At 38.9% G+C, this 26,492-nt stretch overlaps 1 protein-coding gene across 3 annotated transcripts in view; it reads right to left on the bottom strand.

The window, feature by feature from the left end:
- LDAH (lipid droplet associated hydrolase) overlaps window positions 1-26,492 on the bottom strand; it is a 116,406-nt gene that overhangs the window by 60,202 nt on the left and 29,712 nt on the right. For all 3 annotated transcript variants that reach the window (XM_071548279.1, XM_071548278.1, XM_071548280.1), the window contains 2 exons: window positions 23,279-23,413; window positions 6,894-7,063 (listed from right to left, as the gene is read on the bottom strand). In XM_071548279.1, the coding sequence (XP_071404380.1) occupies window positions 6,894-7,063; window positions 23,279-23,413 (305 nt within the window). The remainder of the gene's footprint in view (window positions 1-6,893; window positions 7,064-23,278; window positions 23,414-26,492) is intronic.

The following is a 26,492-nucleotide window of genomic DNA, read 5'->3' as shown; positions in this document are numbered from 1 at the left end:
AAACTGACAGTGTGTAGCCTTTGGTCTATATTTGTTAGACACAAAAAGAGAAGGTTTAAAAACAGTTTTATAGAATCACAGAATGGCTTGGGTTCATCCATCCAGTTAAAGATCATCCAGCTCCAATCCCTCTGCCACGGGCAGGGACACCTTCCACTAGATCAGGCTGCTCAAAGCCCTATCCAATCTGGCCTTGAACACTTCCAGGGATAGGGCATCAACAACTATTCTGGGCTACCTGTTGCACTGCCTCACCACCCTCACAACAAACAGCTTCTTCCAAACATCTCACTTATATCAGCGAAAATAAAAGATAAAAAAAAAAGACTCCTTACTTAATTTTCCCTTAAGAAATTTACATCTGAAGATATATCACCTTCAACAGGTGTCTCATTATATTTTAAGTTTCCCAAATTCTACTTTGCTGTGCCCTTGAGATATTTCACAGTCTTTTGTTCTGCACATTACAAGCTGAGCTGTTTGCCTGTGAAGGCAAAAGAAATTTCAGATTTCAAGCAGACCTACACAGCACATGGTAATCTGTAAGTGCCTGTTCCTATTCACAAAAGTGGTGCCTATTGAGGTTACACAAGAGTTCCTCTGCCCACTGACTGCTGCATTTTTTTAGAGTTTACATTTTTTAAAGTTTTTTTGGTGAGGAGAGATAGAAAAGAATATGATTGGGAGCCTAAGGCATCAAGGCAGTCATCAAGCCAGTGAAAATAATGGTCACTAGTAGTCTTCTGGGTGAGCTGACACCCTCAACCCCATTCCACAGTTACCAGCCTTTCACCAATGGTGTTCTGAAGGTTTGTTGAGCTTTTAAATTCAGGCTTGTGGCTTATTATGAGTGTCTCAGTGAAAAATCAGTACCCCTCTAACAAATCTTTGCCATGAACTCACTGATGGTTGCTCTTCACTTTGCAGCCTCTCACCCTAAAGAGAAAACATTTTGTTTGAGGTTTTCATATGCAGGTTGCTTTCATGTTTTTCCTTTTTAAAAAAAAAAATCTCTCCATGAAGCTTTATAAAAACTGCTCTGCTGCTTCAAAGATACAGTATCTTATTTATTTTATTTGCTTACATTTAATAAATCATCTGCATTACTTCTCTCTTTTTCCAAGTGAGATGCAGAATGTTTCATGTGCCCCAAGTTCTTTTCATTCTTTATTGTTGCTTTACTGGCTGTTCCACCAGACTTATTGATACTGCCTGAAGTGCCATCGTCGAGATCTGCAAGGTGGATTTTGCAGACTCTGTCATGTGTATGCTGTCTCAGACCACCTGGGCTTGTCTGTGCTCCCAAAGACTTGATGTCTCAAGAAGTGATAGAGAGAACTCCCTGCCTCCCAGCTACAAAAAAATAAATATATTATAGAAACAATCCAACTTAGTGACCAACTTAATACATCCACAAAGTTAATAGAGTTAAATTAATGCACACATCTCACTGAAGGCAGCTGAACTTAGATTAATGTTTAAATCTGTGTAAAATTATGTTAGAGTCTGTCTTCATTTGCTTCCTCAACACTTAAAGGGGGTTGAAGGTGGGTGCAAATGAGCCCAAAGCTGTTTGCTTGCTCTTTTAGTATGTAGTTCATTTATCTGGATGGATGGACTGAAGAAGAAAAATACATCAGACTCAGTTTACTTTTATGTCATGGCCTAGAAATTCATAGCTCTCTGCACAAGATACACATTTATCTGAAATGTGCACCAATTCCCTTGTGAGGTCTGCTAAGCATAGCCCTCTGGGGTTTTTTCTGCATAATAATTTTGCAAATGCTGTTACTGGATTTACTCTAAGTCTTCTACCCACTTTAATTTTTATGGTGATTTTTTGCACTTTCCATTTAAGCCTGCCACAAACAAGAGATTCATACAAAAATAGTGTTTCTCCATAGTCTTTCTCCAGATCATGATCCCTACTGCTAGACATAACCACACACCCATATGCCACCCATCACTCACACCCATTTAGGAACCAAGAGCAAACAGTTCTCAGCAAGGACAAATCAAAATAAGCTGCACAAACAAAGGACATTTATTTATCCATCTGCCATGCTGTTGGTTACACTGCACCCTGGCACACAGGTACACAAAATACAGAGAGAAGACATCTTCTCTCTTCAGAAATCTTCTACCTATTTTTCCGTATTTCTCTCTGTAGGTAAAGATTATATATAAAACATATTTATTACTCTCTCTAGAAATATGCATTTCTATATTTTTCTATTTTATGTAGTCTCACTGTACTCTTCAAAAAATCTGAGATAAGCTTACTTTTCTAAGAGAGTATTCAAGGTAGTAAAAATATATTTCTTCAGTTAGCATAGTTTAAACTTCATAATCAGAAGCTAATTTACCTAGACAATTTACCTATGTAAACTGACTGTTTAAAAGTAGTGACATCTAACTTAGGTAATCAACACTGGAATTAGATGCTACTCTATTAAGTGAAACTTTGAAAAGTGGAATAAAAATTTATATTCCTTTTTATCTCAGGTGTGGTTACCTTTTCATCTTTCTACTTCCAAAAAGCACTAGAACTTCTAAGGATGTCAGAGCCTGCTACATTACCACTCTTTGAAAAGATGTTTTCTCTAATGATGACACCACCAGACTTGGATTACATATACAGGTTCTAATCTCAGCAAAATAGAAACTGAACAAATGCAATTTCCTTCATACATTCCTTCCCTCTTCCATTCATGCTGCTGAAAAGACTTTTATTATCTCAAAGGTCAGACATGCTTAGTACTTCCTGTGCTGTTAAAAAATTCTCCCTCTTTTAATCTCACAGTCTCACAGATCCTGTGGATTTCCAGTAATTCCGGAGTAAAGACTTTTGGTTTTTTGTAGAAATACCCATATTTAAAAACATGGTAAGTTTCCTCTTTCCTAACATTATGAAAGTGCTCCCCAAACTCATAATCAATTGTTCAACTCAATAATTAATGTGCACAGAAATGATGTGACAGGGTTTCCAAGTTATGAATTTTTTGTATACACAACTATTCCAAATTCTGGGTTTTTAGCTATCATTTATGAAATCAATCAAGTTCTAGCAATACCCAATGTTCTTTCACACCACTGAGACACAGTTGCAATGCATGGGTTTGAATTACACACTACAGGAATTTTATTTGGCTAAACTGATACATACTCAGAGGTTTTAAATTCTTCCTCACCAATGAGTTTTACAGGAAGAGCAATACTTACATTGTACCCATTAAAAACCATTAATTTACCACCACAAAGGTTCTGACATTTCAAAAATATCACTGTAAATGAAAGACTAATGTTGTAACAGATTGAATTTCATTAGCAAGGAAATTTGTCAATCTTTGACCAAATTAATGATCAAAAGAGGTACTTTAGGAAACACTCAGCAGTGCCACCAGCAAAGCACAAGGAAATCTTCCAAGTAAGGATTTGCATTTTAGAAGAGAATGCCTGGAGGTTGTAGCATATTTATGAGTCAGGCTCATGTTCCAACAACTGAGAAAATCATTTTGTCACTTAGCCTCATTTTTCAGTTCTGCTGTCTGAATGAAGAGTGAAGATTACAAGGTTAAGAGCAAGTATCAAGGAAGCTGTACATTATTGCAGTTTTCCACATCCACAAAGTGAGGTTGATTTATTTGCCTCCCAGTGTCAAAATTCTTTAGCAGTCTGGCAAAATCTGGATGCTTCACCTTCCACAAAGAGGTGAATATTGTCAAAATTTGAAGCCCACCATGACAACTAAAAAGTGTTCATGGTCACACGTGAACCAGAAAACAAAGTGGCCAAAAACTGTTTTCTGGCCCTGTCACTGAACAGGAGGGCATAGGATGGTCTGTGTCCACACGGTACAGTGGACAGTGAAGCTCCTCCTGCCTCCAAACGGATATCGTCATCCAAACAAACTACTGGAAATGGTCCTGGGCCCTTGCCAAGCCTAGAACCATTCCAGGGTGTGGATGGATCCTTTGGGCCAACAGTCACTTAAAGACGAGTTTAAAAACATCACTGACCCAGTGATCTGTGCAGCAGCCCCACTGTGCAGTAGCCCCACTTAGTAACAAAAGTATGAGCGTAACTTGTGTGCCCTTTCTCTACTAATCAGACTTAGTTAAAGGCATCAACCCAAGACTAAGTTTGTGCTAATGGGTCTCCTGAAGGAGCCCTTAGCAGAAGTCTCCCTTGGAAGTCAGTGGGAAAACAGAGATGAGGTCCAGAACTCAATTTATGCTGGACTAAACTGGCAATTCCCTGTTTCATTTCTCTTAATAAAATAAGAAAGCATAATTTCACAGAATTTTAAGAAAAAAAATGCAGTACCCCATTAATCTGCAGAGCACAAGGGCCCAAGAAATCAGCAAAGAAGGCCAATGAAGCTGTTAAAAAAGGTAGAAAAGCTAGAAAACAATCCTGATGAAGAGCAGCTGAGGGAGCTGGATTTTTTACTCTGGAGAACAGGAGGCTCAAGGGGGGCCTCATTGCCCTCTACTACCTAAAATGAGGCTGCAGTGAGGTGGGGGTTGGTCTCTTCTGCCTTGTCTCAAGTGAAAGCATGAGAAGAAATGGCCTGAAGCTGTGCCAAGAGCGTTTCAGATTAGATATAAAAAAACCTTTTTCATTAAAACAGTGGTTAAGCATTAGAATAAGTTGCCCAAGGAGGTGGTGGAGTTATCATCTCTGGAAGTGTTCCAGAGGCATTGGGATACAGCACCTGGGGACGTGGTTTAGGGGTGATTATGGTGGTGTTGGGTTGATGATTGGAGTCAATGATCTTGAAGGTCTCTTCCAACAAATCAATTCTGTGATTTGGTGAAAACCAACAGCTGAAGAGGAAACAAGGAGAGATAAGGGGATAGTACTTTCTGCTTTCCATGCATGCTAAGAGACGGACAATCTAGTTGGTATTTGACTAGACTATGGAAGGGCTTTCAGTGGTGCAACAATAAGGTCTTCACTGAAAAGGGTCAGGCATTGGAACATACTGCCCAGAGAACTGGTGGAAACACCATCCCCAGAAGTGTTCTAAAAACATGTGGATGTGGCACTGTAGGGATGTGGTTTAGTGGTGAACATGGCATGTTCATGAACATGAACAGTGCTGGGTTAACGGCTGGACTCCATGACCTCAGAGGTCTTTCCCAAACTTAATGATTCTATGATTCTAAAAATTAAATCTGCTAAACATTCATTCCAAATATAAATGTTTACTGGATTATCTGAACAATAAATACAACACATTAACCTCTAGCGCAGAATAATAAACTGTAAGCAGTGAAAGGCTCTTAAAGCAGAGAATTTAAGACCAAAACCAAAATTCATGTAATGAAAGAATATCACATAAGAACTACACAAAAATAAAATCAAATGATCCAGCTACTAAAATACACATATGTGCTCAAAATCTTGTGGGAATCAAATATTCCAGTAAAAATAAAGGGAGAGATGGAAACACAAGTTTCTTATTATCACACTTCATATGTTATAAACCCTAAGAGTTAACTTATTTTTGGCAAAGGGACAAAGGTTACACAATACTCTGGCTTACACAAATATTTTCTATTGTTAAATGCATGTTAAATGTAGCTTGTCATATATTAACTTTATGCACACAGTGCACCATGCAGCCTGAGAGTAACCCAAAGATCCATTTCCAAACACTGATGAATAGCAAGCTGCCAGCATCCAATGAGTCAGGTGAAAAAGAGTTACTCAACAATTTATAGTTTAATTGAAGCCAGATAAAATCATTTGAGCAATAAAGACTGCACAGATTTTGACCAAAGAAAAGTTGGTATTTTTGGTCAAAATAATGCATATGGTATTTTCAAGAACATCCCTTCTTGAAAAGGTAAAACAGTAATGAAGTTCTCTCAAATAATGCCCTTGTTTACAATCACAAAGTGAAATATGCCTGTGGAAATATATCCTCATGTTCACATTTTTAGTTGTTCTTTCCTTTAAAGGAAAAAAAAAGTTAGACGAGCAGTGGAAATGGCTATGAAGAAGTGGATATGCATATATTAACCACATATATTGCCTATATTAACCACATATGTATATTAACCACATACATATATTAACCTCAGACTTTATGCTGACACTGCATTTCCTTCCGCTAAGGATTTTATAATGTAAAGGAAGAGGCAATGATTTAGTAAGAGCGAAGGTTTAGGAATAAAAGTTCCATATTCTTCATTCAACATCCACTAGCAGAGTGAGTTATTACTTAGCATGAACAGTTTGTCATTTCCAGAGGGGCAAGGACACGGCTGTACCTCAGCCTTCTTACTGCTTCACAGTGACAAAAGAAAATGTTGAGATACACTGAATGTGCAGTAACAACTTACACTGAGTCGCACAAACCAAGACTGAATTGCAATGATATGAATTGCAAGACTGGAGCAATGATATTTGCATATATATTACATTTTAAAAGCAACATCTTCCATAGCACTCATCACAACTTATATTATTAGTCATTTCCTTACATTTCCCTGTGTCTAGCCAGCAATCTGCTCACCTCATGATAAGAAACCACTGTTAAAATCATAACCAGTCTTAAATTTTGGTGTACTACATATGTGATCACCAAATATCTAGTAATCTACTTATAAATTACTTAAAGATGAGAACAGGAAAGTCCCATTATTAACTGTTAACATTCCAAGGGCATTGCAGATCCAAATTCAGACTTTGAACTTATTTTTACATCAAACTACTTCATTATATGCTATTAGGATTAGCCATTAACGTCTTGCTCCATTTTAATCAAAAGTTGGTGCAAGCAGAACGGGAGCATCCACAGGAAACCTTTGGCATTACCCACAGGTTGAGCACATGCACTGCTTTGCTAATAATGTAACTCCCATTCCAGAAGGTTCAGGTACCTGAAGTTCAGATGCTCGCTTCATCATCTCCAGGGTGATGTAGCAACCAATAGAATGAGCAATCAGAACCAGCTTTATATCTTTTGATACATTGTTTTTGAGGAAGTTCAGCTTATGCTCTACTTGTCCATTAAGCCCGAAAACATCCTCTAACTCCTTAATGTCTGTGTCTGAAACAAGAAAGAAAAGAAGTCCTTTAGTCCAATGATAGAAATGTCAGGTATCTTCCCCCCCACACACACACTTCTTTGCAAAACACTGAAATAAATACACATATTAATAAAAAAAACTCCACCAAACCACCAGACTTAATAATTTAAATTTACCACCACTGGCAAATATAGACTGATGAATAACTTGCACAGGATGTGAAGCCTTATGTGTAGGCTGGGAACCAGAGAAAGATATGGAAACACATGGAGCTTTATGGCATATCATCCACTATTGTGGTCTCCTTCCTTCAGAACAAGACTAAACTTTGGCATTGGATCAGGTTAAATCAATCCAACTTCACACTGAGCAATCATGACCTACAACAGCAATACTGCCCAGGAATAAGAGTCCCTCCTCACAGAAGACAAGCTATCATACAAGTCATCATGCACTAACAACTTTCAGATATTCAAAATCTCTTGTCTTAAAAAATGCACAAAATGTCCCACGGAATGAGGAAAAATAGGAAATGCGTATGTGTTAACACAGAGTACTAGAACCTACACTAACTATCCCTATTTATGCAGGTTCTTATCATTGTCAATTCAGCCACAAAGAAGATCAAATTAGAGCTTCACAGTTCTAGGTTATTGTGCAATTTCATTCCTGTTTTGCCATGGACCTCCTAAGGGAGCTTGGGCAGTCCCTTACAATGAGCACTTGGATCCTTGCTTCCTGGCCAGTCAACAAGATAAAGCTGAACCAGTGTCTCTAAGAATACACAGCAGTTTGGGCATCTTTAACTCTTGTTCGTGAGGTAGGTGACAAGGGTCTCAAGATCCCCAATCTAAGGGGGTTCACAGCTCTTTCATCTGCTAGAAAAGTACTCTACCCACTAAACTAAATGCTATGTTGAGGATATACCATTCCAGTTTAAACTGGACTACCCCACTGAAAAGACTGTAACAAGAAATACTAAAAATAAGAATGAAAGAAAAGAGGCAGAAAGCATGAAGGAACACATGCCTCTAGCTTATCTAAAGGTGATAGAGTGGTACTAATATCACTTAATCTCTTAAATCTGTGCTATTATCTCAGGGTTCAATTTCATAGTCCAGTTTAAAACTCCGATCTTTTATACTCCTTACAGGTTGACTTACAATGTGGCTTTAGTCTGAAACACGCTAAATCTCCTGGCAGGATGGTTTAGACACGTGATGGGGGCTGGCTCATTGCTGAATCATGGTCCTACTCGTGTCATCTAGATTCCTGGCAAAAGCCACCCACCTCTAACAACTCAGGAGCAGCTGACAGAGATAGTGCATGCACAGCCCTAACCAAGTTTTAGGTGTTTAGTTTCCCACTTTGTTTCTTTTGATGTGCTCTGCAACAGTTTCCTGTGGGAAAAACAGATGTGGAAGAAAATATTCATTGATACTATAAATACATTAAAAAGACTGAAAGACACTGAAAAACTACTGTAATAGAAAGATAGATAGTATCATAGATCCATTTCAGATGAGAGTGGGTTTTGCAGCTCCTTGAAGAAAGCTTATTTTCCAGTTAGAACATGGGAAAAGGAGGTAAAGTAGAGGTATAAATCATCTTATGGTTCACAAGACCCCAGAAATCAAGCACGAAACAAAATGAATTTTTATTTGCATTATTCAGTCTCATGAGGTTAATGGCTGCTCTTCATTATATGAATTCAGTATCTGCTAAAAGAGTTGCTGAATATCGCTGCCATGCAATTAATAAACAATACAGTGGAGACAGTCTAGCCTCACCTCAACATTTTCCAAGTTTAGATAACTATGTTAGACAAATACAGTTAATTATTTTAGTTATGAAGACATTAGGTATCTAATATATTATTTATTTATCTAATAAATAGCAGCGAAAGATTCTGGCCAACATACTCAGCCATTACTGACTTCAGCAGAGACGTGCCTGTTCAGAACCAGTTGTGTTGCCAAAGCAAGAGTCCCAAGGAAGGATATGGCCTGGAATTAGAGGAGGGTGAAACCAAGGGCTTTCCCCTCCTCACATTTGCCCAGACTTGCATTTAGGACTTGAGCATAGTCAGCTCGAGCACTGTTTTTTCCTTATGGGAGCTGGGGAGAGCAGAGATTGCAGAAGCAATTTTAATTGGATGATTTAGCTGTGATCAGTGATGACCATGGACACCCCTTCTACTGTGCTGGGCCAAATCATACTCAGCACAGCCCATTTCACATCACATAGAGCAAGGATGTTCTCTCTGATTCCCATGGCTACTGGCTTGTGTTACATACATATACAATCTCTCTGAGGCTGCAAGTGAGTCTTGATGGCCAAGGCCAAGGCCAGAGAATTGTTTCAGCTGTTTAATACAACTTTTCCTTTTCTTCTGAAATATTGGTTTGTTGCCAAACCCAATCACCTTGGCACTATTCCTAGAGAGCCATACTGGAGAATGAGTGTGCAGTGTGGGGTCTGGTGATCCACACACATAACTCTCATCATGGACTGACCCTGCACTCATCAGGTGAAACTCCAGCATCATATAACCCTATATTGAAATACATATCCTATTTTATATCTGGACAAATATAAAGTTGCCCACGCCTTGTGTCACTTCATGTTTCTTCAGCACAAATGCTAAACTTCTAATAGTCCAAAATATTTGAGAGCTGGGCTGCGTCACAAGTTTGGAAGATTTATTTATTTATTTTACAGAATAAAATCACCCAGGGATTATCCAAAATCAACATGAAATTCTTGGGTGGAGAAGCTTAAATGGGTTCTTTGTATAAGCAAACAGACTTGCACAAACACACTGGCAGTCAGCTCTCCAATGGCTCTACATCAGAGAAGGGACCAGAGTGACTTCACCTCAGGTGTGGAATACATGCCATGGCTGAAGGAGAGTTCATTTAAGCAGTTTTCAGATAGTAGAAATTGTATGACTTGTACCTTATGCTGCAAACACCCCATCTGAGCCAAGACATGTGATTTTAAGATGTTATTTAGCTGAAGAGTATTAAAAGAAATACTGTATTTCTTTATTTTCTTTGGAAAAGCATTAATCTTCTGATGTGCTTTCAGAAAAACAAATGCAACATCACTTTAATGAATCTCTTTTTCTGACCTCCGCTAAAACCACAGGCAGAAAACAATGACAGATTAAAATAAAATGTTTGCTCTAAGATTAGTCGACAAGTTAATCTTGCTAGGAAAGAGGACTTTGGTTTTCAGGGAAATAACAGAATTGTGTTTGTTTGTTTTTCTGCTGTTTATGCAAGGGAAATTCTTAAGCAGAAAAAAAAGCATAGCAGTTATACGAGCAGACTTTAGGCTGGCAATTCATAAAATTTAGCCTTTCATTTAAAAGTCTCCAAAAATCATAGACTACTTTTTACTGGATGATTCAAAAAGATACTGGTGGCCAGATTTTCCAACAGTACCCTCAAATTTCTGCATGCTTCTGTACTTTACAGATTTCACAAGGGAAGGCTTACATGTCCAATGTTCAAACTGACAACAGGTGACTGAGTATTTGAGCTCAGTGCATACAGACACTCGTTCACTTGTTAGTGAGTGACTTTGAAGCCTGTCCCAAGATCTGCTCACACACAAGGCCTCCAAATAACTTATGAACAAGTAATGAATTATGTGAAAAGGTGACTTGTGATTTTATGTCATGAAGGAAAGAGAGGTAAAAACCACTGGTCTACTTGCACTGTGTCATCTTCTTCCCTGGACCATTTATGCTACGAGGCGACAGTAGGATATCTAAGGACAATCTCTAATGAACAACTCACATAAACTCTTGTGGTCAAGAAATTTCAAAATTGGACCTTTTTCAGGGTAAGGACCAGTAAGTATCTGGAGACTGAATGAGGGGCTAGAAAAAGATTCACCACTCCCTCTGAAGATGCCACTCATTTCAGCTGTGTGATGCAAAGCGGAAGAAGATACTGACAGGTCAGTGACAATATCAAAGCATATGAAAAGGCACAGACTCAAGTAGAGCCAATCAAATAGGTCAGGAGAGTTAGTTCAGAGTCATGTTAAGTCCTCTGTGTCTCCATGACATGTCCTTAGTACAACCAATGTATTACGCCAAGCATTTTCCACTTTATGCACCATCACCTTTTTCCACTACAAAAACATACACATACTGGTGGGAGGAGCATCAGTTGTGACTGAGTAACTTCTGTTTAGGTGAAGCCACCTCTGGGAAGTTTCCTCTTTCCCTTCATGTAGTGACAGTCAGAAAGCCAATCCACAAGTAAATTACTCAGAAGAATTAGCTTTTAAAATGGTGTGTATAATCAGAAGTCTAATTCTGGAAATCAAATAAATCATTTGATTGCTTTTGTTCTTACAGCAAAAGACAATGATGCCTTACAACTGAATGATGCCATTTGAAAGTGTTTAAATAGAACTGTAAGCTTAAAAACTGAGATTAAAGTTTGTGGGTCTACTATGGGCATCCCCTAAAAATATATTGCATAAAGCCTGAATATTTCACCCAATCTTTCATTTGATTAGTGAACTCTGAAAATTTTGCATCAGCAAGCAAAATGCCAAACAAATGGGATGGAAGCCATGAAAGAATTTTCAATAAATGTTGAAGAACTCCTCCTGACACCAGGAACCAGGTCTTAAAGCACTGTGTGTTAGATTAACCCTTAGACCTTAGGCTGGCCCTAGCACCCTCAGGAACTGGTCATGAAACTTTTAAGATAAACATACCAGTCATTAGTGTTTATTGGAGCAATTACTTTTTGTAAAGGTATCCTCCCCAAATAAATTACAATTTACTCAAGATACTGAAGTGGTCATAAGTATTATTTTCTTTACTAGAAAAATAACAAGACTTTATTCTACAAATCGAACCACTGATTTCCTTTGCTATCTACATACCTATTGGTGGGACACTTGTTTAACACCTAATCTGTTTTTCAAAGGAAGCTGTATTATAATTAAATTAGTACCAGCATAGCCTAATAGAATGAACTAATAAACATGACAAATACTAAACCACAAATTTTTATTACAAGCATACAGAAGCACACTGAACTTATTTAATTTAGGTATCTGTTAGAAAGTTATTTTATCTTGCATTCCCAGTCTTGCTTCCCTCTTAAAGTAACTGTCACCAAGCTATGATGAGATAATGGTACAAACTTTGAAGCAGAATTATGTTGGTTGTCTCCAATTTTGGCAAGGCAAACATCATTAAAGAGTGTTATATTATGCAGTTTTACATCATTCAATGTCTCCATTCCAGCCACTTTAACATGCATAAATCAAATGTAATATGGGTTTTTCACATAACATAGATAGAAATATTTTCTGTATTTGAATGACTGCATTCTGCAGTCAGTCAGCTGAATAACTGCAGAAAGTGCAATCTGTAAGAATTTTCAGCATCATATTATAAAGAGAGAAAACAACCAGTACAACAAAAATTAAAAACAACCCCAACACTTGGCAGTGTAGAGGTTACAGAACCATCACGGTATAGGAGCATATCTGAATTTCCAACATAAAGTGACCTCTAGGAGCAAAAGCAAAGAGGTCTGAGCCCATGGGAAGCTGATAGTGCATGTTATGTTTCTTGTTTTCTGGACACACTGAAGTCAAGTGAAAGGCTCTGAATTCCCTCCACTTGCTCCCACAAACAAAGCTGCACGCTTCAACAAAACTTGCTTTTATACAGTTTAACAATGGAAGAAAACCAGAATAGTGATGAGTTCTGTGTATCACCAAGACCGGGTAGGTATAACACAGATGGTAAAGAAAGGACAGTGGAAATTCTGTGAGTGTTGAAGGGAACAAAAACAGATGAGTATCACTTCACAGGCATTGATTCCTTTGGTGTATGACAAATGAGGTGCTGCGCTGCAGTAGGCAAGTCCAACAGTCACACCTATTGAAAACAGCACTTCAAAACTTTGGGAAGTTTAAACAGATACAGAGAAAGAAGGACTTAGAGCAAACAGGGGAGAGCCAAAGTTTGGAGCAGAGTAAGACAGCTGGCCAAGGAAGACAACCCATGTTATTTCACAGGCAGGAAATAAAAAGAATTATTTCCAAAGTAAGAAAAAAATGAGAAGGAGCACACCACGATGTTAAGAGGAGGAAAAGGGAAAAAGGAAGCTGCTGAGAGGCGCAGTTATGGAGTAGCCCAAGTAACAATGCAGAATTTGTACTTTACAGTGACTAGACATATCGATTGGTGACATATTATTAAATGTTTGATACTTCTACTGAATTTGAGCAATAACTTTTCATTTGTTAGGCCAATCCCAATTTTTCTTGAAAATCCAACCCAAAATTTTATTCAGAACTGAAATATAGACCAAGACTGACATGTTAAACTAAGTGTAACTCCTCAGAATAATACCAAAGTAACACTTTTCTTGAGAATAACACTAAAATAACACTAATGAACTTCTTGCTTCACCAGCTCCTATAATGGCGTTTAGGATGGCATTGAGTAAACTCAGTCCTTCTTCTTTACTCTTGTATATATTCACCTTGGATGACACTATTTTAATAGAAGCATTTAGCATTCTTCTTAAGGAACAAACTATCCACTTAGGCAAACATAACATTTTTTCATCTTTCATCTGTATCCTTTAAAATTTATAGATTATACGAGGCTTTCAAAATTATTATCTTATATTCCCTGCTGCTGTAAACTGGTGCCACAGTGCTGACTGAAAAGAGGTATTTCAGTTTATTTCAGTAGAGAACATGACCCCCTGCTACCAGTGGTGAGGGCTGTACCACAGCACATATGCAGAATATTCTGCATTGCAGTGCTTCCTCACAGCAGTCAGTCCATGATCCTAACAGCTACCTGGCTTGGAAAGCATTGCAATCTCTGTGTGGGCTCCTCTTTGCACAAGGAGTGGGAGCTGACAGCAAAGGGAACCAGACAGAGTTCAATGACTCCCAGCACTGATCCCTGCTGGCAAAAGAGAAATGGACAAAACAGCATATGTAAAAGCCTGACTTCATGAAAATCATTGGCAAAACTGAGAACAAGTAGAATTTCACCTCCTACTTTATGTAATGTAGCAGGTTACTTTATCAGTTGCTGATGCTTTAAATAACCATTAGCATGTGCTGTGTAGTGCAAGTTCTGTATCCTTCAGGAGGAAACACATTTTTGTCAAACAATGACTTTAAATTCTGATTTATATCTTTTCTTCTACAGTGTTCTGTTACATTATTTAAAAATTAATTCTCTATTACCAAGATAGCAGTTCCCTTTTTAACCTTCCTGAAGAAAATGCTGAAGGTTTCATTCTTAGTCACTGGCCTGAATTCCCAGCACAGCAACTATGGCAACATGCCCAAGGTACACATATAGCCAGAAGAAATGTAAAGACAAAGTCCTATTCTTTGGAATGTCAACAAAGATAAGTCACTACTTCATTGTAGTCAATGCTATAGAGCTACATATTAAGTAGCACCAAAAGCAGCTTCATAGTGTTGAAGTGATCAATACAAATAAATACATGGCTGCTAAGGTATGATGCTGTAAGCAGGTAAAATTGTTATCATTTTGGATGGCCAGAAAAGAAAACAACAGAGAAACTCAGAAATACTTCACATATGACAACATTTTATTTTCTTTGTTTTGATTTTGAATTGAGCAGGACTTTTAAACATATGCTTAAAATTAAGTAGGACTGATAAAGTCAATGCCAAATGCCAAGTTTTCACTCTATGGATGTATTTGCATAATTATGGGCATGATTATGGGACCTCCATGAATAATTAACTGAATGTGGCTCAAAGGAAAGAAGTAAACGGAGTACTGCAGCATCCCTAGGGCTGCTTACTTTTCACACATTTAGATTTCAAACATTCCAGTGGGTTCATAACATGAAATGACCATTTGTTTCCTCCTTAAAATAGACATCTAGCTCTAAAACCATACAGTAAAATTCAGATCTTACCAGGCAAGGACAAAAACCTCAACATTAAAATGCCTCATAATAACTTTTACATATGCACACACACTTCCTTACTTAGGCTGCCTCTTCCAAGAGAAGGAAGGAATAAGGTTTCTGGGCAACACCAGTTGCTGGATCAGGAGGGGCAGCACTGAGCTGACAGTTCCTGTCCCATCCTGTGAAAACAACCAGTCCCTCTGTGCACAGCCCGATGTGGATCCCTCGCTGTTGACTAATACCATGTGAGGAGCTCAATGTGATTAATCAGTGCCAAGACCAGCTCCATAAACAGGATGCTTCTCCTCTCTATATGTTAAAAAAATCACACTTGGCTATGAAATAGTTATAAAACCAAAATAACTCTACCTGAATGGCACGCTTGAAATTTGGGGGGTTTAATGTATCTATACGCTGTGATACCCCTAGACTGGGAGACATCTTGTCATATAATTTTGCATTAAAATTAAGCTGAATTTTAATGTGTTCTGGGACATAAACACGACTACAGTGTTCTCTGGGCCTGTAATATATAAATATAGCTAACTAAACCTCAAAAGAACTTATATTAAAGACAATCCATCTTTCATTGACTCAGATATTTATATGCCTAGGAAGCAGAAAATGTTGTTGAAATAGAAATTAATGTGAATTAAATGTATGTAATGTGAATCAAATGTGTGTGTGCAGAAGCTTAAAGTATGCATGTGAGATGCCAGCCCAGCTGACTTCCTACTGCTTTTCTCCCTATATAGTGTATATATATGTATATATAGATATAGATATATGTATATATAAATGTGTAAGATATAAATGCCTTTTAAAAACGGATATCACTGTGGACCTCAATGTGGCCACATCTCTGCTGCTACTACTGACCAAACAGTGCTGAAACTCAGATAAGGATTTGCTGGTCAAAACCTCTTAATTGCTATAGAGACTTATTTTGAGTGGTTTTGTACTGACCAAATAGGCTGCAAGTAGCTCTGATTCACCTGATTCAGCAGTGTAGGTATTCTCCATCTTCAGCAATAGTTAAAAATATCTACTTTACTTAAAATAACTGAGTCACAAGCCAGTGAAAATTACCAAATATATATGGAGTCCCTGTGCCTGAGTAACTTCTCTCCCTGGAAGCATTTAAGGCCAGGTTGGATGTACCTCTAAGCAACCCGGTCTAGTGAAAGGTGTCTGTGTCCACAGCAGGAGAGTTGGAACTAAGTGATCTCTAAGGTGCCTTACAACTTAGGCCATTCTATGATTCTATGACACCCAACAACAAGGATGAGTCCCTATTTTTAGGAGCCCAGTTCTTGGAACACCCAACTTTCATGACCTCCTCCTCTCCTGTTTGCAGCAGGGCAGACCACAATCCCACTGCTCACCCTCACCACACATTTGTGGTGGCACAACATCTCTAACAGCACCGCAGCAAATGCTTACACAAAAGAAGTGTTATTGGAAAAGTATTCTTAGTTACTATTCATTCTGCTTAGCAAGTGGAAAGCAGAGAGAGTGCCAGCTCCATCTGATCAGCCAGCTCTTCCTGGACCACAAGCAAGTGTCCTGGGAACCACCAGTGACCCACAGACCACAGTCTGGGAATCACTGTCCTAAATAACTCGTAACCCTCTTATTATAGAACACCAAGCTCCTTGTCTTGCTCAAGCTACTATTTTAGACTTTTTCCTGCCAGCACAGTGTATAGTGATGGTAGAAACGTATGGCTTGTATCTGCTAAGCACACCCACACTTCTATCTGTCATTTGGTGGATAACTATCTAGGAATTAATGAGATTACTGACTTGCTGAAGTACAAATTCAGTTTTACACAAACAATTTCAGTCATTTTTTTGTAAATTTATATCACTTGAGCTACAGGCAGACTCTCACTCACGGTCAATTCTGCAGTTTCACTAGAAGCCAGAGGGCTGCAAAAGTAAACTCCATTCAGATGAATTGTAACAACAGCCAAGAAGCAATATATCACATAAATTCAAGCTGCCCATGGCTTCCAAATTTTCCTGTAACATTAGAGCTTGGGTTTTTTTTTTTACACAATTTAATTTCACTTCAAAACTTCACACTGATGGTACATTAACATTTTGGGATCACATAATCAGTGCCTCCACAGATAATTTATTATCCCTTCACCACTTCTGTGCTTTTCCCTTATTCTTTCTTAAGGATGTAATTCAGTTTCAAAATGTTCTGAATGCCCTACTCTCCCTGTGTAAAGGGAAAGCAATGGAAAACCTCTTTTGATGGACTAGAAATCAATCATTACCCACCTCTTTTATCAAGAACCATGAACTAAGGTTAGTTTAACAGATTTTAAGGACACGCTATTGTCTTCTATAGTCCACAGAATATAAAAGTTCAAACTAGAATTTTACCTTGTAAGTTGACTATTAAGAATGTTATTTCATTCAGATGCCAGGCTAATAGTGATTCAGAAGTAAAGCAATGGAATATTCAGTAGATAATCTGTTTCAAAAGAAAAACACATCTTGCTAAAACAATAAAAAGTATTTCTAATTTGACTGTGTACAGCCCAATACGCATCTGCACAGTTTAGAAAGCTCAAGATATTTAATATAATCTATTTGACCAAATATTGTATCATTAAGAGATGAGTAATGACTAGCTATTTATTAGGTATACAGTATTTTAATGCATCGTGTCTCTAATCAACTAAGATATGAATCACATGATTCCATATTCTTACAGCACTTGGCATACAAAGGTTATTACAACATACAAATAAATAATTTAATTTTTCTTTACTCTCAATCTTGCTTCACTACCAAAACCAGTGTCTTGGCAGTCCTAAGGATAAAAAACTCAAAACCGTATTTTAGTTGTTGAAGGACACTGAGGTGCCAGAGAATGCCCTGAGGAAGACAACGAAGGGTCTGGAGCACAAGTCTTTTGAGAGGCAGCTGAGGGGTGCCCAGCCTGGAGAAAAGTAGGCTCAGAGAGGACTTCTTGCTCTCTACAACTCCCTGAAAGAAGGGTGCAGCCAGGGGCTGGTCAGCCTCTCCCAGGTAACAAACAACAAGGCAAGGGGAAATGACCTCAAGTTGTGCCAAAGGAGATTCAAGTTGGATATTAGGAAAATTCTTTTCACCAAAAGCGTGGTTTAACATTGGAACAAGCTCCCCAGGGAAGTGGTGGAGTCACCTGGAAGTGTCCAAAAAACAAGTAGAGGTGGCACCTTGTGATATGATTTAATGGGCATGGTGGTATTTGGTCAAAGGTTGCATTTAATGATCCTTTCCAATCTTAAAGATTCTATGATTTTACTCTTACCTATGTCTGAGATGTCCTATTTCCTATTTCTTGTTAAGCCACAGCAGATGTCCACAGAATCAGGCCATTTTTAGGCATACCTATGTATGTACACAGGCTGTCTACACGTTTTTTTTTAATTTCAATTTAAAGCAAAATGAGAGTCAGAAAACTGTTCTCCTTTTTCTAATTTCACCTACACCTAAGGATTGATGTTGGCCTGTTTTACAGTCACAGCAGGGTTCAAAACAAGTGCTTTTTTAAAAGCAGAGGAGGAGGAGGACATTGAAATTGAGGTATAACTTTTGTATTGCATTCCTGGAGTAAAAAAGTGTTTCAAATAATTTTGCAGAGTGGATTGATTGCTGGGAGCAGAATTACACCAATGAAATGTTCAATCAGTGGTCTAAGTCTTCATGGGGCAGAGCCTGGAAAAGCTCTCTGAACAGAAGCATATCATACAGAAGTGAACATGAAGAGTGTAGTATTGTTTGGTTTCCAAATTGCTAGGTGATATGCCTTCAATTAAGAAGTAGCCTGTGATTGATGTTTGCTGTTGGAAAACTTGCTTTAGTCTTTCTGAGACTTTTCAAAATCTACTTGATCTAAATATAAGCAGGTGTAGTACTCTCACACAGTTTGCTTTGGTTTAGACCCCTATACAGGCACCATCATTTGTAAGCTGTGCCCTATTTAAATGCTTGCACACTTTAAATCAGTTGTCTCTGAAAAGGGTTGCATGCACAGTAGGGTATAGGAAGGAAATACCAGAAAAGTATGCATATAATTTATATTTTAAAAAAAGAGATGTTGAGGGGTGTGCCCAAAAACTTTTTAGTGACAGTAGTGCATGAGCAAAAATGCTTGCAGACCACTGTTTTAAATGCATCAGTATGAACTGGGTTTTTTTGGTAGCTCCCCCTCTTTCCGCACCTCTTTTTTTTATTTTGTTTGCTAGATTATGATCTGAAAAATCAATGGTGTCAGAGATTCAAATGTTTTCTTCATAAATTTTTGTTCTCATCCTTGTTATGACGACACACTGAACATTCTCAGAGGATTTGCATGAGGTTATTTTAGATGAAGTTTTATGAAATGGCCACATGAAGCACATTGGAATACACTGAATTTTTACAGAGGACCTTAATTTTTACAGTACACCTTAATTTTTAAAGGACACCTTACTGGGTCAGGCATGTGAATCCTCCAAGTTCAGCAGTGGCAAGAGAAGATGCTATTGAGGCATTAAGCCTGGACACTCTGTACATCCCTTCCTCTTGTGATGAATCTCTCAGGCTCACAACCCTGCCACAGGATGGCACTGGGACCAGGGGCAGCCTTGCACAACAAAGAATCTGCCTCTTTCAGCACTTGTCCATCAGGTTGTTTTATAATTTTAAGGCTTCTCATATAACCTGCCCTGCATATATAGTGCTTTGGCTGTTAACTCTAAATTTCATAGAATCATAGAATCGATTGGGTTGGAAAAGATCTCCGAGATCATCGAGTCCAACTCTTCGTCCAACTCCAGTCCATTTACCAGATCATGGCACTCAGCGCCACGTCCAATCTGCACTTAAAAATCTCTAGGGATGGTGAATCCACCACCTCTCTGGGCAGCCCATTCCAATGCCTGAGCACTCTCTCTGTAAAGAATTTTTTTCTGATCTCCAACTTAAATTTCCCCTGGCAGAGCTTAAGCCCGTGCCCCCTTGTCCTATTGCTGAGTGCCTGGGAGAAGAGACCAGCCCCCACCTGGCCAGAACTTCCCTTCAGGTAGTTCTAGACAGTGATGAGGTCACCTCTGAGCCTCCTCTTCTCCAGGCTAAACACCCCCAGCTCCCTCAGCCTCTCCCCATAGGGCTTGAGCTCCAGTCCCTTCACCTGTTTTTCAATTTTTCACCTGTTACTCTAAAAAATAAATAAAAAAATAGGTACTTTCTCTAACTTGTTTTAAATCAGTTTGTATCATTAAGTGACCATTAGTTCAATATTGAATCTGGTATATTTTATTCTGCATTTACCTTATTTACTGTCAGGATTTTGGATACTCGGTCATGCTCCTGAGAAGGCTTTATGGTCTCCAAATCAGACCATAACAAGGAGGCTGCTTACTCCATTGTTTTAGTTCTCTTTCTGCATTCACTCCCCAGCTTCACTCTTTAAAAAGCTGTCCCTGAGATGCCCACCAGAACTGCACTCTAATATTCAAGATCTGGGTCCACTGTGGTCACATACAGTAACAAACCAATGCCTCTTGCCTTGCCTGCAACATTCCTTATGACCAATGATTTGCTGCCTTAAATTTTTTCTGCCACTGTTCAATGGGAAATGATTAATATAAGAAAACTTATCTTCCCTAAGTTTTGCAAATGAACTCCAAGTCAAGGACTGCCCAGGTAGAGTTAAGGGAGATCTTTTCTGTCAGATGCATTAACTCATATTTATCTACCCTGACACTTTTCTACAATCTTTTTGCCCATTAATTACACTTTGTAAGATGTTTCTGCAGTTTCGTTACATCCAATGTCTTCCCAGCAATTAAATGCTATGACGTACCAGTCACAAACTGAGAGATTCCTTTGTTTACTCTCATTCTGCAGGTCATGGGTGAATATATTGAACAAACCTTGACACAGCACCGTTCCCCATGGTACTTCACTTCTGACCTGTCCATCTTAAGCTACCACATTCCTGGAAGTTCCCTCCCTCACAGGAGCACTGTCAGTGCAAAAGGATACAGTTAAGTCAGCTAAAGGTTTGCTCTCAGTTTTGGTATCAGCTGCTTTTACGTACTGTATGCTCTCCTCCACCCAAGTTTACACTCTGTTTAGCAGCACATGGACTGTCACAGTGGAAATGGGAGAACATCCCTACTGTCTCAATCTAAAATCCTCCCCTTTCAACTTGCTCAGCCATTTCAAGCCACAAAACACATCTCTCACTATCAAAGGTTCTTTTTACTAACTACACTCATAGACATGATCCCAGTGCAGGTTATGAGACCTTCAAATGTTCCCTGTAATAAATTCAGCTTCACTCTGTTGCCAGACTTCTCCCTGTTCCCTCTGGATAATACTGTACCAGAAATTACAAACCTAAGGACTTCTCACCTGTCAGAAAAAGTGCTAGCATTAGGTAGCCTGACACTCCAACACAATGACTGGCAGGAAGTTTACCAAAGAAATATAAATTTCATCTTTAACTTTGAAACTTGAGATTAAATAAACCAATAAAAAGGCTTAGAAGTTCAAGTGCCAAAGATAGTGAGGGAGAGTTATGCTAAAATGGCTGAAATGGTTTCTTATTCAAAGTTTTCAAATTCACATTGCTGAACCTTTTGGTCCTAAGGAATCACACTGATTTACTGCTGTATCACTGCAGCTTGACCAAGTCCAGAGGTATCCTGACACTAAGCAGTTTTAGGACAGGATTAGCTGCTGGCTCCCTTCATTTTACAATGTTGTACACCGACAGTATTTGCTCTGAGTTGGCTACCATGTCTTGCTGGAGATCTGCATGTCAAAATTTTGACTCTAAACAAATACACAAGCGAGCTCTCCCCTGTAAACATCCCATAGAATAGAATCATAGAATCATAGAATCGATTGGGTTGGAAAAGACCTCCAAGATCATCGAGTCCAACCCTTCGTCCAACTCTAGTCCATTTACCAGATCATGGCACTCAGCGCCACGTCCAATCTCAGTTTAAAAATCTCCAGGGATGGTGAATCCACCACCTCTCTGGGCAGCCCATTCCAATGCCTGAGCACTCTCTCTGTAAAGAATTTTTTTCTGATCTCCAACTTAAATTTCCCCTGGCAGAGCTTAAGCCCATCGTGCCCCCTTGTCCTATTGCTGAGTGCCTGGGAGAAGAGACCAGCCCCCACCTGGCTAGAACTTCCCTTCAGGTAGTTCTAGACAGTGATGAGGTCACCTCTGAGCCTCCTCTTCTCCAGGCTAAACACCCCCAGCTTCCTCAGCCTCTCCCCATAGGGCTTGTGCTCCAGTCCCTTCACCAGCTTTGTTGCTCTTCTCTGGACTCGCTCCAGCACCTCAATATCCTTTCTGAACTGAGGGGCCCAGAACTGAACACAGCACTCAAGGTGTGGCCTCACCAACGCAGAGTACAGGGGAAGGATCACTGTCCTGGTCCTGCTGGTCATGCTATTTTTGATACAGGACAGCTTCCCATTGGCCTTCTTGGCCACCTGGGCACACTGTTGGCTCATGTTGAGCTTCCTGTCAATTAGTACCCCAAGGTCTCTTTCTGCCTGGCTGCTCTCCAGCCACTCTGTGCCCAGCCTGTAGCACTGCAGGGGGTTGTTGTGGCCAAAGTGCAGGACCCGGCACTTGGCCTTGTTGAACTTCATCCCATTGGAATCAGCCCATCTCTCAAGTCTATCCAGATCCCTCTGCAGAGCCCTCCTGCCTTCCAGCAGGTCAAGACTCCCTCCCAGCTTGGTGTCATCAGCAAATTTGCTGATGATGGACTCAATCCCCTCATCTAAATCATCACTAAAGATGTTAAACGGGACTGGACCCAACACAGACCCCTGGGGAACACCAGCCTTAGAAAGATGTACTTGCTTCCAGGAAATTCACTAATTTAGTACAGCTATTATGAAATTCAGAGATAATTAAATCTCTCCCAACATACTCAATCCCTGAATTGGACATTTAATTTAAAAACTTACTTTTCTAATCTAGTCTTTTCAACATAAACACACTTCACGGCAAATTGTATCTAAACACTGCCAACAGCAAATTCTTATTCTCTCAATAGCACTTATTTGTCTGGCAAATCTAAATTACCCAAAAATACTTTTTTATTTCAGCTTACTTCTCTTCTCATACAACTGCTCTGTGGAAATACAGCAGAGACATTTAAAACTCACGTCATTCTGATTTTAACAAGTACAAGTTCTGCTGGGGAAATCAGAGGGGCACAAACATTTGTATGCACAAGTTACAGGATTGTACCTTCTATCATTTCCATCCCACTCGGAGGTTTACAATGTCCGGCATGGCTCACAACCCACACGGGATACTGCTGGTTTAGGCCACAATATAAGGCCTGTATAAAGGTCCTGTAATAACCCGCCAGTCCAGGGTTACCTGCCAAGAAACAAAACATACAAGCATAGTCAATATTAACCTTCCTACAGCAAGCAATCTGCTTCAAAGCAAACTGAACTGCATTATATAATAATTCATTAATTTATTTTCTCTAGTACTTTTCCAATTTTTATTTTCCCAGCTTCTGAGGCTATGCTATTCAACTAGTTTAATTCCATTGATCAAGGGCACTCATGGGAAGCATTTTACAGAATTACACTGAAATGGCAAAACCTAAAACTGAAGTCCAACACAAGAGAAAAAAAATCTCTTTTTCCTTCAGAGGTCTGTCTGTCTGTCTGTCTATCTATCTATCTATCTATCTATCTATCTATCTATCTATCTATCTCTGTCTATCCATCCATCCATCCATCCATCCATCCATCCATCCATCCATCCATCCATCCATCCATCCATCCATCCATCCCACTAAGTTACAGAAATATGAAATTAAAAAATCAAAGACTACAGAATATATCACGTGATCCAGATGTCTTCCCTCCAAATATCTCAGTGCTACCACTATAGGCATTCTGACTACGCAAAGGGCTGCTCTGACTCTGAAAGAAAGGACGATTTTATTTGAACCTCATTGGACTAAACTGATTTTCTCCTGCTTGCAACTTCATATTCTCTCTGTTCCCTTGCACACCACTGGAGAAGCTCCTTCCTTTTCAACCCTCCTGCTCTAGAACAACAGGAGAACCTGCACTCTCTTCTGCATCCCATCAGCTTTACAGAGGACTTCCTGGAAGAGGCTGGTACCTGAACAAATACGACTTGCCCCAGGAGAGCAGACCACCTTGATCAAAAATCCACTGTTTAAAAGCAACAATATCAACAGTCAGGTACCACAGCTGAAGTGGAAACTGAAATACTGTCCCTCAGACAAAAATATGTATCTGGGAAGGATTTCAGGACTACCAAACAAAAATCTAATCTCTGTTCCTCCTTTTTTTTCTTTCGGTTTTGGATATCAGTAGTTAAGTTGGAATTCCATATGAAGACAAAGTAGAGCTTTCATAATTTCCAAGGATGTATAAAAATTCCACACTGACTTAAAAACATGTAATTTCTATTTATTAACTGATCTTCCAGAGTAGTTCCACTGATTTCTTACTATAATTTAGTCACCAGGAAAGTTCACCATCATGGTTATGATTTTTCATTTATGTATCTTTTAGTCCAGTATCAGACAATTCTTATTTTGGATATCATCAACAGCAAAAGGCAGAAAGAGCACTATTGTGTAAAAAGGCTGTCAGTTTTTAAGACATTCTGAAATAACACCAATATATTACACAACAAAAAATCCTTCATTAAAATTTTGTCAATTCCTTTACATCAGTCTGATTGCAACAACAGAGGCTGAGCTGTATAAGTATTGATAGTGACAGAGAAGAAGAAACAGAGAAGTAATCAAATTAGTACTTTTTGAAACAGTGCATGGACAGAACAACAGGGTTTATTCCACTTCTTCCCTTTCAGTAATCGGTATTTTCATATTTTCTTCTTTTACTTCCACCGTTCGGCCCTTCAGACAGCACACAGTAAGTTCATTGCTCTCCCAAGAGGCGCTCCCACGTGCGCAGGAGGTGATGCCACAGCTCACACCAGGGATGATGGCTGGGCACAGGAGGGAAGCCTTTCACTCTAGGTCATGTATCTCACACATCTCTCCCCTCACTCACCTGTAAAAAGTGTCTCTTATAGGTTTTAAACCTTAACAAAATTACTGATCTTACAATAACATTATTTTTACTGGAGTACACAGCTTTGGGGGAAGGAAAAAGCCACCAAACCCCCAAACCCAGTTTCAGTTACTTCATGTTTCTAAGCATCTATTTGCAAGCTTGACATTAAAGAAGAATAATTTATAGAAGTTGTTGTATTATATAAACTCCAGAATGCATGATCTAATTTTTGCAATCTAATTTCCAGAAAAACAATTTAAAATTCACAAGGGTTACACATCCATGCAACTACCACATTTTCATACATCAAAAATGTATAACATAGAGAGCCTCAGAGAAAATCTAGATGTCATCTGTCAAGCTCCTTGGATTGATGTTACACAGAGGACACCTCTCTTTCAGCAAGGCTGAAGATAAAAGTAGCAGCAATCTAAAATAGATTGTGTCTTTTGCAGTACAAATGATCACAATGTTTTGGCACTACACTTAATCTTGAAATATAATTCAATTAGGAATTTTGAGATCAAGGAATCACAAAATTAATCGCAACCACAGCCTTCTTTTCGTTACACTTTTCTCTCCTTTAATAATGCAGAACAAGGAAATGGGGAGAAATTACAGCAGCTGCCTTAGACATTTTGTTGCCCTTTCCCATCATCAGACAGGTGAACTTAATGCATAAAATCTTCTCAAGATCTGACCATCAGCTGAGGAGCAGTCAAGTCAGAACTGCTTAAGGACAGTGAGGCTCTGCAGCACATACTATACAAAGCTCAAGGCACTGTAATATTTCTCTGAGGAAAAGAGGATTTTTATCTTGTGATAAATGTGATGTGTATTTTAAGCAGGTAGAAGAGAAAATCCTTAAATGCAAAAGAAATGCCACTACTCCAATCCTCATCAGCATCTGCTCATGGTAAAAGACATTCTGAGGGGTATGAACTGTTAGAATTGCTACTGGCACTTTAAAATGTCTTGAAGGGCTATGACTGAGAACTGCTGGCATAAGTAGAAAGGAAAATCAACAAGAATTTTAACAGCAAAGATTTCTATAGAGAAATCACCATGTGTAAACCAGCTATAAATTTATTCTTTATTAGCTTGCAATTCCAATGGAGTTATTCCAGATTTGCACTGACTTAAGTAAATGCAGATCAATAGTCCCTGCTCTTGAAATTTGCAAGCGGAGAATGTTTATCTCACATCTCTGCAAAGTAATTTTCTTGAGCTGCTGTCAAAACACTTAAGGGGAACAAAGACAAAGATTTTTTCACACAACATAGGAAGAGCTAATGGAAATAACTGTGACTTAATATGCCCAGCACTGTGATCAATAATATTTTGGGCGCATCTACTGCAATTGAATTGTATTCAGTTAAATTATT

The sequence above is a fragment of the Pithys albifrons genome, chromosome 2 (genome assembly GCF_047495875.1).
Source record: "Pithys albifrons albifrons isolate INPA30051 chromosome 2, PitAlb_v1, whole genome shotgun sequence".
Taxonomy (NCBI): Eukaryota; Metazoa; Chordata; class Aves; order Passeriformes; family Thamnophilidae; genus Pithys; species Pithys albifrons.
This window is presented reverse-complemented; position numbering and strand designations above follow the sequence as displayed.